General features: G+C 37.1%; 2 protein-coding genes across 3 annotated transcripts; both read left to right on the top strand.

Annotated features, from left to right (window-relative positions):
• The first annotated feature begins 1394 nt into the window (after positions 1–1394).
• ttll6 (tubulin tyrosine ligase-like family, member 6) lies at positions 1395–9202 on the top strand. Of its 2 annotated transcripts, XM_058405652.1 has the most exons (16): positions 1395–1476; positions 1917–2081; positions 2727–2882; positions 3079–3116; positions 3256–3374; positions 3458–3588; positions 3703–3859; positions 3981–4124; positions 4322–4407; positions 4506–4731; positions 4900–5078; positions 6329–6517; positions 6634–6790; positions 7218–7472; positions 7680–7962; positions 8130–9202. In XM_058405652.1, exons 3-16 carry the CDS (start codon positions 2728–2730, stop codon positions 8369–8371), a joined length of 2361 nt encoding a protein of 786 aa, XP_058261635.1. In that variant the 5' UTR covers positions 1395–1476; positions 1917–2081; position 2727; the 3' UTR covers positions 8372–9202. The 2 variants fall into 2 exon arrangements, with proteins under 2 accessions (XP_058261635.1, XP_058261636.1); XM_058405653.1 differs by lacking the exons at positions 1395–1476; positions 1917–2081 and having other exon boundaries at positions 2798–2882; positions 3076–3116.
• Positions 9203–10889: 1687 nt separating this feature from the next.
• On the top strand, positions 10890–14910 carry hoxb8b (homeobox B8b). Its single transcript, XM_058405695.1, has 2 exons — positions 10890–13432; positions 13705–14910. Exons 1-2 carry the CDS (start codon positions 13006–13008, stop codon positions 14010–14012), a joined length of 735 nt encoding a protein of 244 aa, XP_058261678.1. The 5' UTR covers positions 10890–13005; the 3' UTR covers positions 14013–14910.
• Positions 14911–15839: the final 929 nt, after the last annotated feature.

Here is a 15839-nt window from a genome sequence, read left to right as displayed (position 1 = left end):
GAACACTCTGAATACTGAATCAGCTGTCATCTCTGTCATGCAGATGAACTTCATTGATGTTCTGGTAAGAATATACTTACAGTAGACATAGCATTACTGAAGTATAATTTCTGACCATGTAGATATGTATGCATTTCTTATATTTATCGGCCTACATATTTTATTTATACATCAGACATAACATTATGACCACTATCAGGTGAAGTGAATAACACTGATTATCTCCTCATCATGGCGCCTGTTAGTGGGTGGGATATATTAGGCAGCAAGTGAACATTTTGTCCAAAAAGCTGTTGTGTTAGAAGCAGGAAAAATGGGTAAGCATAAGGATTTGAGAGAGTTTGACACAGACCAAATTGTGATGGCTAGACAACAGGATCAGAGCATCTGCAGTGATCAGTATCTATCAAAATTATCCTTAAAGTCCTGTAAGTATTTTTTAAGTCCTGTAAATTGCAAGGTGGGACCCATGGCAACTTAGAGGACTTAAAGGATCTGCTACTAGCATCTTGGTCCAGATACCACAGCACACCTTCAGGGATCTAGTGGAGTCCATGCCTCGACATGTCAGGACTGTTTGGGCAGCAAAAGGGGGACCAACACAATATTAATGCAGGTGGTCATAATGTTATGCTTGATATGTGTGTTGAGAACATTATGTAGACCAGCATTTGAACCACTAGGTGGCAAACTAACCTAAGTTGCTTTACATGTTTTGTGTGTGTGTGTGTGTGTGTGTACAGAATCAGTGGCAAACCACAAGTTGTTAAATTACTGTAGCGTGAAAGATCTCTGTGCGGTAGATTGCTTTTTCATTAATGTATCCCTTGCGTGTGTTTATATCTATATGTGTGAAGAAAAGAAAGGACAAAGCGTGACTTATTAAATACGAACAAACACCTTTTTATTAATATGAAGAAAAAAACCCTGATCATATGGATATTAGGCAGTGTACTGTTTGTATCCTTAATGGTACAAATTAGACTAGTTTATGTTTACAGTTCTTCATTTACATGACATTAAGCAGTTTGGGGGCAAAAAGAGTCGATTCTTTTGCTGCACTGAATCAAATGTTCTGACTCAGTGAGCCGGAATTCTTATCAATAGTCAGCTGGAATGTTGAAACGTTTCTATTACAATATTTGATATTTGACAGCGTTGATATTGTTATATTTAATGACAAACAAATCAATCAGCATGTGAGTTATTTGAGTGCGGAAAGATGACGTAATCCATTCGGACACGGAAACACTTCAGAAATCCCAAGATAAATATTTATGTTTCGTTGTCCTTCGACATTTTCTTATTGAAGGCATGTGTCTGAAATGATATATAATACATTTATTACCTACATTAAATAAAAAAAAAAAAATCCTGGCTAGTCTGTTTACAGTGCGTGGCTCTGTTGCTATAGCAACAGTGAATACTCCACTGTAGGTGGGTGATCACGCAAATACTGTGAAGAACGTGACACAGGTATGTTGGTTATGTGTGATGTCACAAAATACTTTTAACAACTTTATCCCTTTCTGCTCGTATGTTGTCATAGTTTGTAAAGTAACGTTATGGCACGACGTAATAAACGTTATAAATGTACGGCACATATAACCGATTGTTGTTCGCTCTCATTGCCTCCTTATTTTTTTGGAATGGACTTTTAATAACAGTTTAGATTTTAGGAAAAAACTAATTGGTGTTTGTCACAAGATGTTTGCACATTTATTTTTGTACCCCAAATCTCAATCTTCAATAATTTAACCTGCTTTTCAAAGTAAACAGCTGTTTGTCCCAGCACAGAAAACACAGTGAAGCGTTTCGAATGAAGGTTTTTGTTTAAGGTGTTTGTTGCTGGTTATCTAATAATAAGGATTTTTTTTTAGGAGTGTTAAATTTACACAGTTCTTCATTTTTATCAGGGACTATGTGCTATGTGCCAGCTCTGTGACATGGACATGTGGTCCAGTATCTGTGTCCTCAGCAGGGAAAATGACCACATAAGCTGATAAACTGAAACTGCTGAGTTGTACAGACGAATAATTTTACTACCTGCTTGAAAGGCTTTGTTTCCAAGCACTTCACAGGTAAGTTTGTAATGTTTGATTGATTTAACATTCATTTTTAGCCTTGGTTATAGAATGTGCATGAACTGAGCACAATGTGATTCTTTATATTATCATAAATATCAAAAGGCTTATGTTATGTTAAATAGTTGCAGTGTATGTTACCTGTGTTTGTGTCTCTTTATTTTGTAATTTACGTAGAGACCTATGCATAGAAACAGGTTATACAGGTTTTAAAATGAACCAGAATTTTAGTGGTAATATTACCCGTGTTAGGTCAGTTACTTCAAGAGCCAAGGTCAGGGTTATCCAGATCAGTGGATCGAAATACAGTTACCTAGCACCCAGGCCTCCCACAGCTTGCTGGGATGTCCCTCGACAACCTCTTGTAACTGTAGTCAACATAGGCTAAGAAGTCTCTGCCTGTTCATGTGCCCCATAATTTATTCTGTTCTGTTCATGATCACTTTTGTATGACTGTCACTTGTACAATGTAACATAATACTATTTGTATTGTACAAGCCATACTAATAACCTTGTTGGATGACATATCTAAAAGAATATAACAGATAGACATAAGATGAGCTGTTTCATTATTCTTCAACTACAATTTAATAATATTCTTAGCAGCAATTTTATTATCCCTTTTTGCTTTTGGCCTCTAAGCATGGGCTCTCCCAGAGAGGGTCCAGAGTCCCAGGACACTTTTCAATACGAGCCCAATGCAGAGGAGGAGGGAGAGGGCTGGGGAAGTGATGGTCCCATTGAAATCTGTACCTCAAACCTTGCAAGGAGCAAGAAAAAGAAGAAAAGAAAGAAGAGGTCAGCTGTTTACATTACTGTAGGCTGTTGTTTAAGTTGCTGTGTTACAGTGTTTCTGGTACAACCATGAGAAGCAGAACAATAATAAGAATAAGACACCACTGTGTATAATTGTCATTGCAATATACAGTAGCTTTTACTATGTTCGGAGCAATGCACAGGTCTGTCCTTTTGCCTGCATTCTTTCTTTCAGATGATTGTGGATCAATCTCACTAACTGTAAATATGAGAGTGGTGAGTTCACTTCTTGATGTAGGATTAAAATCTATGATTATACATGTTGATTTCAAAAATTTCAGAACAGTTTTAGACTAGAACCTGTTACAATTATACAATGACAACTTAAGTTACTGCTTTTTCTCATTACTGTAAGTACGTCGTGCTGCCCGCAAATATGGTCTGCGAGAGGCTGGGGAAGGAGAAGACTGGACCTTATTTTGGACTGATTTTTCAGTCTCTTTGGATAGAGTCATGGAAATGAAGCGATATCAGGTTATTACACTTAAGCCCTCTCCACTCCCTGACTCACTCATTTTACTTTACTAATTTTATCCATGTTTGGTTCCATTATGCAGAAAATCAACCATTTTCCAGGAATGAGTGAGATATGTAGGAAAGATCTCCTCGCAAGAAACCTCAACCGTATGTTGAAGCTCTTTCCAAAAGACTATAACATCTTTCCACGTACTTGGTGCCTTCCTGCAGAGTATGTTTTCTCTTTGCAGTATTAACACCATATCCATAACATCAGTGGATCTGATGCTAGCATATTCTTGCTGGCTAAAAACATTGACTTAATCCTTTTACTTGTATGCTTCAGTTACAGTGATTTTCTAGCCTACACAAGAGCCAAAAAGCATAAAACCTATATTTGCAAACCAGAGTCAGGTTGCCAAGGACGTGGCATATTTCTCACCAAGTCCAGCAAAGACATCCAACCAGGGGAACACATGATTTGCCAGGTGTATATTTCTAAGGTAAGATATGCACAGCCATTCCAGGCCAAAAACAATTTTTATGCATTTATCATTGAGTGAACATAAACTTGAATCAAAATTCATTTTCTGATTTTTGAACCTATTATTATTCTTTCCATAGCCATTAATAATTGATGGATTCAAGTTTGACTTGCGCGTTTATGTGTTGGTGACTAGCTGTGATCCCTTCCGCATCTTTGTGTACAATGAGGGACTGGCTCGTTTCTGCACTAACCAGTATAGTGAACCCACCCATAGCACCATGGTGAGAGTCAGCAGATAACTCAAGCACAATAGAATGTGTATTATATTTGCAAAGATATGATAATATTGAAAATGGAAATCCTATTAGCAGTGCTTATTGCACTGTAATAAAAATAAACTAATAATCAAGGATCAAATATGGCATAAATTGTAATTTAAGAAAGTTTCTCTCTGTCAACCCCACCCTTGTCCTTAAAGGATGATGTCTGCATGCACCTGACCAACTATGCCATCAACAAGCACAGTGAGAATTTTGTCCATGATGATGATCGGGGAAGCAAACGGTAATATTTTTTTTCCAAATAAGGACTTGTACTTAAAAATGTCTTCTTCTTCTTCTTCTTCTTCTTCTTATTTTAATAAAATAGCAATTCTTTCATAGGAAGCTCTCAGCCTTCAACAAGTATCTGGAGTCCATGGGTTATGACCGACAGAAGGTGTGGGCAGATATTAATGATGTAATTATTAAGACCCTCATCTCAGCTCATCCTATTCTCAAGCACAACTACAACACTTGCTTCCCCAACCATACAGCAGGCAATGCCTGCTTTGAGATCCTGGGCTTTGATGTTTTGCTTGACCACCGGCTCAAGCCCTGGCTTCTGGAGGTGGAGTTTCTATTAAAAGACTTAAATAATATAATAATTATGAATAAAGTGTTCTAGCTTTTGCCATTGTGCTACATTCTATAGGTTTGTATGTGATTTCATGTTTGTTTGCATATGTGCATATTTGCATTGCTGTTTTGACCTTCCCCTACCTGTGTGTCTGTATAGGTCAATCATTCTCCTAGCTTCACCACAGACTCTCATTTGGACCGTGAGGTGAAGGACAGCTTGCTGTATGACACGCTGGTGCTGATTAACCTGGGGGCATGTGATCGCAAGAAGATCACAGAAGAGGAGAAACGTAGGGTGAAAGAACGACTACAACAGAATCGCTCCAGAGAGGCCAGGTACATTAGTGTCATTTTAAAACACAGATACTGTGACAGTAAACAATGACAGCAATACAGATGACAATAAATTCCACATATTCCAAAGTTATAGTATAAATAAGAGGATTAAGCCTTTATTATTGGAACACATTACATTACAGTACAGTGGAATACTTCTCTTCACATATCCCAGCTTTGGAGGTTGGGTTCAGAGCTTAGTCTCAGCCACTTAATGGTATACCAGGAGCAGAGAGAGTTAAGGGCCTTTCTCAAGGGTCTAACAGTGGTAGCCTGGCTGTGCTGGGTCTTAAACCACGATCTTCTTATCAGCAACCCAGAACCTTTATCCCTTGAGCCACCTGAATTAGAAATTATGACTTTATGAAAATGAACTGGCACATTATGACTTGGTATGCTATCAGAAGGTACTAAAGCATAACAACTACTGTATACATACACTTACTGGGCACTGTATTAGAAACACCTACACACCTACTCATTCATACAATTGTCTAATCAGCCAATAATCTGGCAGCAGTGCAATGCATAAATTACACAGATACAGACATGCAGCTTCAGGTAACTTTCTCATTAACCATCAGAATCGAGAAAAAAGTGATCTCAGTGATTCTGACCATGACATTATTGTTGGTGCTAGATGGGCTGGTCTGAGTATTTCAATAACTGCTAATCTCCTGGGATTTGTCTGTAAGGTTTACTCATAATGGTGCATTAAATAACAAATATCTTGTGGATGGAAACAGAGAATGGCCAGACTGGATTGAGCTGACAAAAAGGCTATAGTGGCTCTGTACAATGAGTGATGAGTGGGTGCAGTGGACACAGGCTCACAAGAACTGGACAGCTGAATACTGGAAAAATGACCACAGAATTTTTGAGTATTGTTGCTGACCATATACATGTCTTCATGGCCACAGTTTACCCATTTTCTAATGGCTTCCTCTGGCATGTTAATAGACCTAGTCAAGACAATTTGTTCAGTACTCACACAAATAGTCTGAAGATTTACAGCATGAAAGATAGTTGCAGAAAAATCTGCCTGTATTGTATGATGCAATCACATCACCATGGACTACAGTCTCAAAGGAATGTTTCTAACATTTTGTGGAATCCATTCCATAAGACTGTTTGTGCAAAGGGAGGCCCAAATAATTCCAAATAAATTGCTCCATGAGTGTGTTTCTCTTATATTTTCTTCTCTGTGTCTACTTAGTCTCTGTGTTTCTGCTATTCTGTTCTGTGATCAGGAATGAACAACTTCGCCAGGCCCAGGCTGCCAGTATGGAGCAGATGCAGAGATATGAAGCCAATCACCTTGGGGGATACCGTCCAATCTACCCCACGGTGGGAGAAGAGAAATATGAGAAATACTTTAAACACAGTAGCTCTCTGTTCCAGGACACTGCAGCCTCTAAAGCAAGGGAGGAGTGTTCTAGGTCTTTGTTCAGTATTAATGGATTTGCATCACTTCACAAAATTGATTAAGCTTTTCTTAATATAATTAAGATATGAAATATCAGTGTTGACTTATTGTATGTGTGTATACATTTAGGCAGCAGTTGCAGGAGCTGCGTCTGAAGCAGGAGCAGAAAGAACGAAAGCATAAAGGAAATCAAAAGGATCTACAAGGAGAATCTGCAGGAGAAAGAGCCAAACCATGCAGAGTGCAAAATCATAACATACACACCAAACCACGCTCTGAACAAGAAGTGAGTCATCCTTGACATTTTGCTTGCTTGTTTGTCAAAACGTTTTTCATTTCATTGAATCCGAAATGGTGGTGTTACATTGATTGGCCACTAGAGGGGGCACAATATGTGTTTGATGCGCATGTCACACTAAAGAGCAAAAGCAAGCAATGAAATAGTGTTTGTTATTTACATGTTTTTTCCATCTCATTTATTTAAATGTGATTTTCAGGTAATTTGAATGCCTATCTATCTATCTATCTATCTATCTATCTATCTATCTATCTATCTATCTATCTATCTATCTATCTATCTATCTATCTATCTATCTATCTATCTATCTATCTATCTATCTATCTATCTATCTATCTATGTAATGAGATAAAGTTCTGAAACTTTCATGTTTATCCATGGTTGATATCCTGTCAATTCCTGGATTTTTCTATAGCCACAGTCCATGCCCCCTCTTCCAACTTCAACAGGAGGGACATCCTTGTTTCTGGATATGTCAAAAGAAGAGGAGGCAGAGGAAGTGGAACGTGTTAATGCACTCCTCCAAAGAAAAAACTTGCTCCGGGACTTGGGTGTGGTTGATCAGGTGTATCAGTTGCTACACAGTATCCAATCGCAGCCCGGTCCCACCAAACACCCACACGAACAAGTGAAGGTCTCTTTACACAAACCACATGACAGTATGAACAAGGTATGGCATCATCAGCAGGGAAGAATCTCGACTATCAGTGGCAGTAGTCTAGATGTAAAAATGTCTGGACCTAGATAGAATTTGAGATGATTATTAGCATTGTTCTTATACTTATTGTTATGATTATTATTTTTGCTGTAGCTGTAGGTAACAGAACACTGTGACATAAGCTATGTGAAATCAATGTGCTTTTATCTGTTTCTCCAGTTGGGTTCTCTGACAGAGCTTTGGAGACATAAACTACCCAGTACAGTGAGACAGCAGATAGTTCCTCTAGGAGACAAGCCATGCCTGCAGTATTTGCACTCTCGCCTCATGCAGCATTGCACACCGCTGACCTTACGTGATTGGAGGCCTTCTCGGCCGGTACTGAGTGAGCCAACCAGTTTCCAGCATATCGACCTGGAAACAACAACAGCATCTGATGTTCAGCGGCAAGAGCTTCCTGATCACAGGAGGGCTGCTAGTGCACATCGGGTAGCTTGGACTAGTAAGCAACTCTAAACTGATAACACCCTGCCTCTGTGCTCCTTTAGGTTCTGTTAGCATGTATTTTAAATGTTTTACCCCTACAGTTGGAACTTAAATTGAAAGAATTGCAGTAATTCTACCCTTATATGTAAACATTTAATTTTACTCTTTTTTCCTGCTCTCCAGTTACTAGCCCTCTTGCCAGACAGGGCAGTATTAGGTCATGCTTTCTGGAGTCAAGGAACCGGGCTTCAATAATGACTATGGGTTCGAGGCAACTGTGTTGTGCTCCCATGTCCTCCGACCATAAAGCCTTGCAGAATCTGTTCATCGTCTCCACTTCAGCCCCTCTTGTCCCACGTCCAGGTCACGCTTACACTCTCAACAAAGGCCACTTTAAAAACTCTCAGCACGGACACAGCCACTGATGTGGGATACCCTGCTGCTCAGCAGCCAAGCCTAGGCTTTTCTCTGTGCAGTATTTTAATTTCCAGTTACTATGTATGATAAAATCAAAATATTAGTCACTGGGAGTCTTGGATAATATTTGTTCAGATATAAATGCAAAGTCTTGTGCATTTGTTTTTGGAGTATGCAATAGACTGATTGAAGGTGACCTGTTTATTTTTATTTCTATTTTTTTCTTAAAATATTATATTTATTTTAAAATAGTATAAATTAGTTAGAACTGAGCCATCCTATATTCTGAGCCAGAAAGCAAATAAACATTTATTTGCTTGCAGTATTTTCTCAGTGGAACTGTGAGGCACTAATTCTCTGGTGTGTTTATTCTTTGTTCTAAAAATACACACCAACTAGCAAAAATCTTAGTGGTGACACTTTGTGTAATCAAATATCATTTTAGATCTTTGGATTGATGCCACATATCTGTTTTTTGATTTCCTGGAACCATTGATTTAATTTTTTTTTCCATTTTTGTTGGTGGCAATAATATAACCTCACCCCAAATGTCACCAATATGTCATAGGATCTTTGAACAAAGAAACTTTAAAAAAATTGGGGATTGGCCTAAAAACAGTTTACCCATTATTTTAAAGAGTGGAAAAGACAATCAATAAAAAAAAAACAAAAAACAAGCAAACAAAACAAAACAAAAAACCCAATTATTATTATTGATTATGTAACATTTTATTTTTAGCCAAATTAGATGGCCAAATGAACAGTTCCTACATTGTTTCTGCTTACTTAATATTTAAAGTCTCCTATTATCTGTACTATCCACATATCATAAATAAATCTATTAATATTCAGTTTGTGGTTTATTTGAATTTATTGTAGTTTTAGAAGTCAAAATGAAAAGTAAACCACTAATGACATTAGAATTCGAAAATTAAATGAAATTCAATAATCCTAACATTTGCATTCAATATAAATAAATTGGAGATTATTTTTTAATCTAGTGCATGAATTTCGCAGAACTGCAGATGCGACGGAAAATTGTCTCAACTGTAATATCATTAGTAGATCCCATCTTAGGGATTTCAGAAAGTGATCATCTGTATTCGGTTTGGGATTAAAGACAGAAAACATACGAGAAGTCGAAAAAAATCCACCAGACTCTATAATTTAACCTTTTCTTGTGAGCTGTGAGATCTAGATCTTTCTCATCCACCCGTGTTAGTTCAATGCGTGTTTAACAATAAGTGACATCAGTTTATCTATACACGTAGCCTATGTGTACAGTGAACGAAGAAAGATTTCGTTTCAGAGCATGCAGCACAGCCACTGTTTTCCTTACTCCAGACCAGAAAATAGATGAGAAGGGACCACACCAAGCGTTCCCAATGAACTTACCTCTCGTTGGGTTAATTCCTATTTTATTTCTAACTGTTCTGAAGCACTGCAGGCACGTCTTTTTTAATTTGGTGAAAATGAATATAATATTATTGTGCACCCACAGTGCACACCCGTAAAACTATCCCAAAAGCCCAGTGCAAAAACAGGAGTGTCTGCCTACAAATGGGTTTTAGATTTCCCAGTGGTGCCATGCACGGATCCTTCAGACTCACACTTCATGTCTCTCTGCTGAGCTTGTAGCCTGCTAGGGTCTTTTCATCAGTTTTCTGAATTGTGATTGTTTGACTAATTTTGACAGCATGATGTAGGCTACTGAAATAGGCTGTTTTCAATTAAAATATTAAGTGACGAAATGAAACATTATTATTATTATTATTATTATTATTATTATTATTATTATTATTATGGCTGTTGTTGTTGTTAACGAAACGATCGTATTAGGCCATATTTCATGCAAACCCAGAACCCCGTAGGCCTATTAATTAGACTATGCACATATTTTAAAAACCTCTATTTCTTCTAAATAGAAATAACTAATAAATCAAAAGAATAAAACTACATAAATAAAACGGCTAAACAAGCACATCTCTGTTGATATCTGTGAAATTTAAGTTTTCTTTCTTTCTTTCTTTCTTTCTTCTTATCATTCTTAAAATGTAAGACGTTCAGTAAATCGGTTTGCTCACGTGTAGCATATGCATAGATGCAAAATATGAATAAATAAATAATATTTAGAACAATAAAATCTTTTAATATTGTTTTAAAACATTTGTGCTTGTGCAAATGTGCAGCTGTTTAAACATGATTCTCACTTTTCTTGCATTTTACAATAAATTGATATTTAGGGATTAGTTACTATTTCACCTTTTTAAGTTTAAACTGAATTGTGCAGTACGTTAAACATTTACAATTCATCGATAATTTAAAAAGTATAATAATAATAATAATAATAATAATAATAATAATAATAATAATAATAATAATAATAATAAAAAGAGTAATAATAATAATAATAATAATAATAATAATAATAATAATAATAATAATAATAATAAGTATTTTCTTATTTTTCTTATCTTAAGTATCTTATTCTTATATTTCTTATTTTCTTCTTCCTCTTCTTCTTCTTCCTGTTCTTGGTGCTGGTGGTCTTACTGTTGTTATAAAAACGACAAAAGACAAAATGTTCACTGGTCATAATCTTTTAGTTATTCATGTGGCAGAGTTAGGGGAGAACAATAACATAAACGAATGTAGGCTTATTAATTTGTCAGAAAACAAAGCAAAAAACAAACGATCAAACAAAACAAAACAGAGACGTTAGTTACTGAATGTTATACGTAGGTAAAATCATGGATATTTATTTATGAAAAATAGCATGGTGATTTCAAGATTTTTGCTAACAAGAAACTAAACCACATTTTAAAACTTTACTTTTAATTACCGGCTGCTTCAGAAAGCGAGGCAGATTTGTTTTAATGTCAGAATAAACAGAGTTTACAAAACAATTGTGAGAAAGAGAAATCGAGTAATAGAATCCGGTGAAAAGATTTCGGTGTCGGAAATCTGAAAAATACATTATTACCTGTTCCCAGGGTAGCTATTGTTGAAATGAACTGAATTAGGAGACACTTCAGGTTTCAGTCTCGGCAATAAACTGGAACCTGACTATAACCCAAAACATAAGAGAGCGAAACTAACCAAAAACCATACAATATGACATGCAATACTTACCTGACCAAAACACATCTATTCTTCTTTCTCATGACAAATAGCTGTAAAGTATACTGTTCATTTTACGTCAAGGATGACTTTTCATTTAGCTTCCACCACATCGTTAAAGGCTTGCTTGCTTTTTATCCTCTAGTTAACAGAAGGTCCACCGACAGATGGGTGATGGCACGGGGTTGTGTCAAGGCGTATGATCACTATAATTTGGCTCTAAAATAGTACTGCCAAGCTTCGTATTTTAAAACAATAAAAATGTTTGAGGTTGGCATTATATAGACATACGTTTTTCTTTCTTCTGAAACGCAGTAAAAATGATTAAAACCGAAAAATGAATACTATAGTAATGAAGTCAAACTGTGAAACAGCTTCTTAATCCACAGTGAACTCCTTGTGTTGTTTCCTTTCCTCCACTGCATGCACTACCAGTTCTCATCGCATAGCGGCAGCGTTGATCTAAATTCATGTTCAGAGAGATACATTTTTCCTAAACAATTTAATGGCAATTATTTAAAGATAACAAATTAACAATCATATGAAATCTTCGGATAACAGTACAAAACAACAATAACCCATTTAATAAATCACATGAAAAGCACTGACTTTTCACTGGGACTCTTGGTTACAATGTTTGGGTATTGTTTACAATATTTGAATTTTGTTCCAACTATTTTGTTTACCAAATATCTGAGCAAAATTGACCATATAGTTCGTCTAATACAAAGCAGAGCTATTTATTAGTGTTATTAGTGAACAGAATATACGATGACATCTGTGAAGACAAATCTAACCACGCTTGGAATAAAACCAATTCCTGTAATGAAACCTGTCTTGGTTGAAACAGGAATGTTGAAAATACTTTTCAGTGTAGACTTCTGTGTACGATCTTTAAAGCCTACATTATATGTGAAAGTCTGCATGTGTGTAGTCCCTTATGTCTTGACTTGATCTACTTGGTAGGAGTAAATTTGCTGCTCCAAGACTAGCCTCAAGATTTTATGTATTTAAACCAAAAGTGTATGTAAGAGCGTAGCTTTAGACAAACCACGCGTTTGTGGTTACAGACTATGAATTTTGTACGTGTCGTATGAGCCCTCGCCACTGAAATGGTTTTCCAGCAGTGTCATCCCTCCCTCTACCTCCCCTCTACTCACACATCACCAACTCCTTCTCTCCTTTTCCATTTTCTCCCTGTTCACTCTACTATCACCATCGCGCTGTTGTCTGTTTGGAAATGACGGGGCCAATGAAAAAGGAGTCAGTAAGACTGAAAATGCAAAACAATTTTATAGAGCTCTGCAGGAGGGAAGAAAACCACTATTTTATGAAACCGCATCACTAAAAATGCTATGTGATTACACTCGCGGAGAAATTTGCTCACAAGCGTCTGCGCGCGAAATATTTACAATATAGCAGTCTTTTGCGCGTAAATGTAAGCTAGACTGTATGGCTTAAGACATTACGGAAACAAGGCTGGTTTAACCTAAAATGAAATAGAGCTATTTTAGGAAAGTTGATGCAAAGAAGAAAAATGAGTTCCTATTTCGTCAATTCTCTCTTTAGCAAATTCAAAGGAAGCGACTCCCTGCGTCCAAACTACTACGAGTGTTCTGGGTACACACAGGAGCTTGCAGGCAGACCGTCTGTGTTGTACGGACACAGCACAGGATCTACATTTCAACACACAACCCAGCTTCCGGAGTTTTATCACCACGGAGCCTCCACGTTCTCCCACGCACCGTACCAACACAGCCAGTATCACGGAGAGCCAGCCGCAAACCTTTTTGCCCAGGACGCCTTGCAGAGACAGACTTTTTTCGGCACACAAGACACGGATTTAGCCCAATTTGGAGACTATACTGTGAAGGCAAGCTACATCAGTGATGATTTGGAGAGCACAGAAACGTGCCCAACCCAGCTCTTCCCCTGGATGCGACCGCAAGGTGAGATGATACTGATGGAAACCCCCATTCTCTTTTGACAACACTTTAGAACAGTTGTAGGCCTGCTTATTACCCCCAATTAGACCTTTTATGACAGGCAAATTAGGCAATAACACCCATCTGGACAGAGCGTCAGCTTTCCCACGTTTTGGTACGCAAAGCAAAGAAATAAGAGATTACATTGAGCATGTTTTTAGTTCATGTTTTAGAATATTTTAGTTTGGCGACCTTCCTATAGCTTTCATTATTGTATGTTTTTCTTTCCTCCCTAGCTACTGGCCGAAGGCGAGGCAGACAGACGTACAGCCGCTACCAGACGCTTGAGCTGGAGAAGGAGTTCCTGTTTAATCCGTACCTGAACCGCAAGCGGCGCGTGGAGGTTTCGCGAGCGCTTTGCCTGACCGAGCGCCAGGTGAAGATCTGGTTTCAGAACAGGCGCATGAAGTGGAAGAAAGAGAACAACAAGGACAAGTTCCCGAGCAGCAGGGCTGAGCAGGAGCAGATCGAGAGGCAGCGACGCGAATGCGTCGAGGATTCAGGAAAACGTACTCCAGGAGAGGCAGACTCAGAGGACGCGTGACTCCGTGAATTACAGATCGAGCTAAGACGTGCTCCGATTAGTTTAGTAACATTTCTGAAAATATATAACAACGTGATGTAAACGCTTGATCTCTTATTAAGCCTTGTCTAACAAAACACGAGGTATTTCTTTAATCAATGCCAATGTGAATATAATAATAATAATAATAATAATAATAATAATAATAATAATAATTGTAAACAGTGACAATATTCTTATTGTTAATAATCAATTAATTTAAATGTAGATATATTTCGTTCATCGTAGTTCAATGAATTCTTACCTCAGAAGTATTGATAGTTGGCAGTTGTTCTGTGCGTGTGTGTGTGTGTGTGTGCGCATGTGTGCGCGCGCGCGCTCGTGTGTATGCACGCGCCAGCTCTCGTGCACTGTGATATGGGGAAGTAAGCCCACGTCTTACTACAGCTACCATATCTCAGCTCCGTTTTTTGCGTAAATTGTTATTATGAAGATTGTTAAACATCTGCTCTGAGACCTATTCACTCTACTGCACGACTTTTTATTCAAATTTAAACTTCGGATTTAATTTAGAATCATGTTAGCTATTTTATTGAATATGATCAGGGAATAAATGGGTCCAGTTACTGCAGTACTTTAGGCTACCTAATATGCACTTAGAATTATTGACTGATGAGAATAAGAATCAGACTTAAACACTGTCTTAAACATTATGTCTTAAACACTACCTATAAGTAACTCGGTTCAATGACTCAGTCCATTACAAGGCAAACGCAATGCGTGACCTACTGTAAATACTCCAAACCCTGCTGGATATAGTCCTATAAAAATTTGTGTAAGAACACTTGATTGTTGTCTTATCGTCTTTTTTTTAATGTTTGTGTTTGGAGGTGTATGTGTAAAAAATACAATAAAGAAATTTCTGTTCATTGTTATTATTTTTGTAATTTCTAGCTCTTTTCCAGCTAAATTAAAATGCTTTGTAATCAGAATGGATGACACCAATCGTTTCAGATTCAGTTCATTAGAACTTGCGATTGCCTTAACCTTAACATTAACTCAGTTACTATTTAGGCCCACAATTTAGCTTATTGGTTTGATCTAGTGAAAAAGCTTAAAAAAACTTAAAACTTAACTTTTAATTTTAATATTACACCTTAGTCATTATGAATTATTATGTGGTATGAAAACTTATAATAAGTTTTATTTATACCGTGTAGCATATCCAACATCCATCTATGCACATATCTTTTGACCTTTTTTTTTTTTTTTTTTACAGCATTTTGAAGATACCTTTGTCCAAAGCGACTTACTCGAGTACATTTAGTCCCCCTCAAAAATATATCCTCATGCTAGTACACATGTGCCATGGTCTAAAAATACCAGCAAGCTAAAAGTAAAATATTAACTTTAACCCCAAACCAAGTTAATTTGACCGTATTTTCTTTAGAAGCGTTTTTAGACACGGCATTGTAATAGACAACGAGAAACATTTAACTTTCTTTAATTGCAAAGCCTAATACACTGTTCCAGCATACATCCGGCTTATCTGCATGTTTGCGAGGGAGCAGAGTAGATACACAAACACAAACAGAACAAAAACACAAAACACAAATTACGCTACTGTATAGTTTTCAGTTTAAACTATTTAACTTAAATGCTAGAAATTAGTTTCATCTGAGTTACTAAAAAATACAAATACACCCTAACAAAAACCCCCACAAACACACGCATTAGGTGGGGAAGTTCATATTTTATCTTCACAATAATTATTATAATAGTAATGCACCTAATGTATAAATTTCAGTGCGTTCACACGAGAATACCAGCGACTTCAGCAGAAGTAAA

The sequence above is a fragment of the Hemibagrus wyckioides genome, linkage group LG13 (assembly GCF_019097595.1).
Source record: "Hemibagrus wyckioides isolate EC202008001 linkage group LG13, SWU_Hwy_1.0, whole genome shotgun sequence".
In the NCBI taxonomy this organism is placed as follows: domain Eukaryota; kingdom Metazoa; phylum Chordata; class Actinopteri; order Siluriformes; family Bagridae; genus Hemibagrus; species Hemibagrus wyckioides.
Note: the sequence above shows the minus strand (reverse complement) of the source record. Positions and strands in the feature narration are given on the sequence as shown.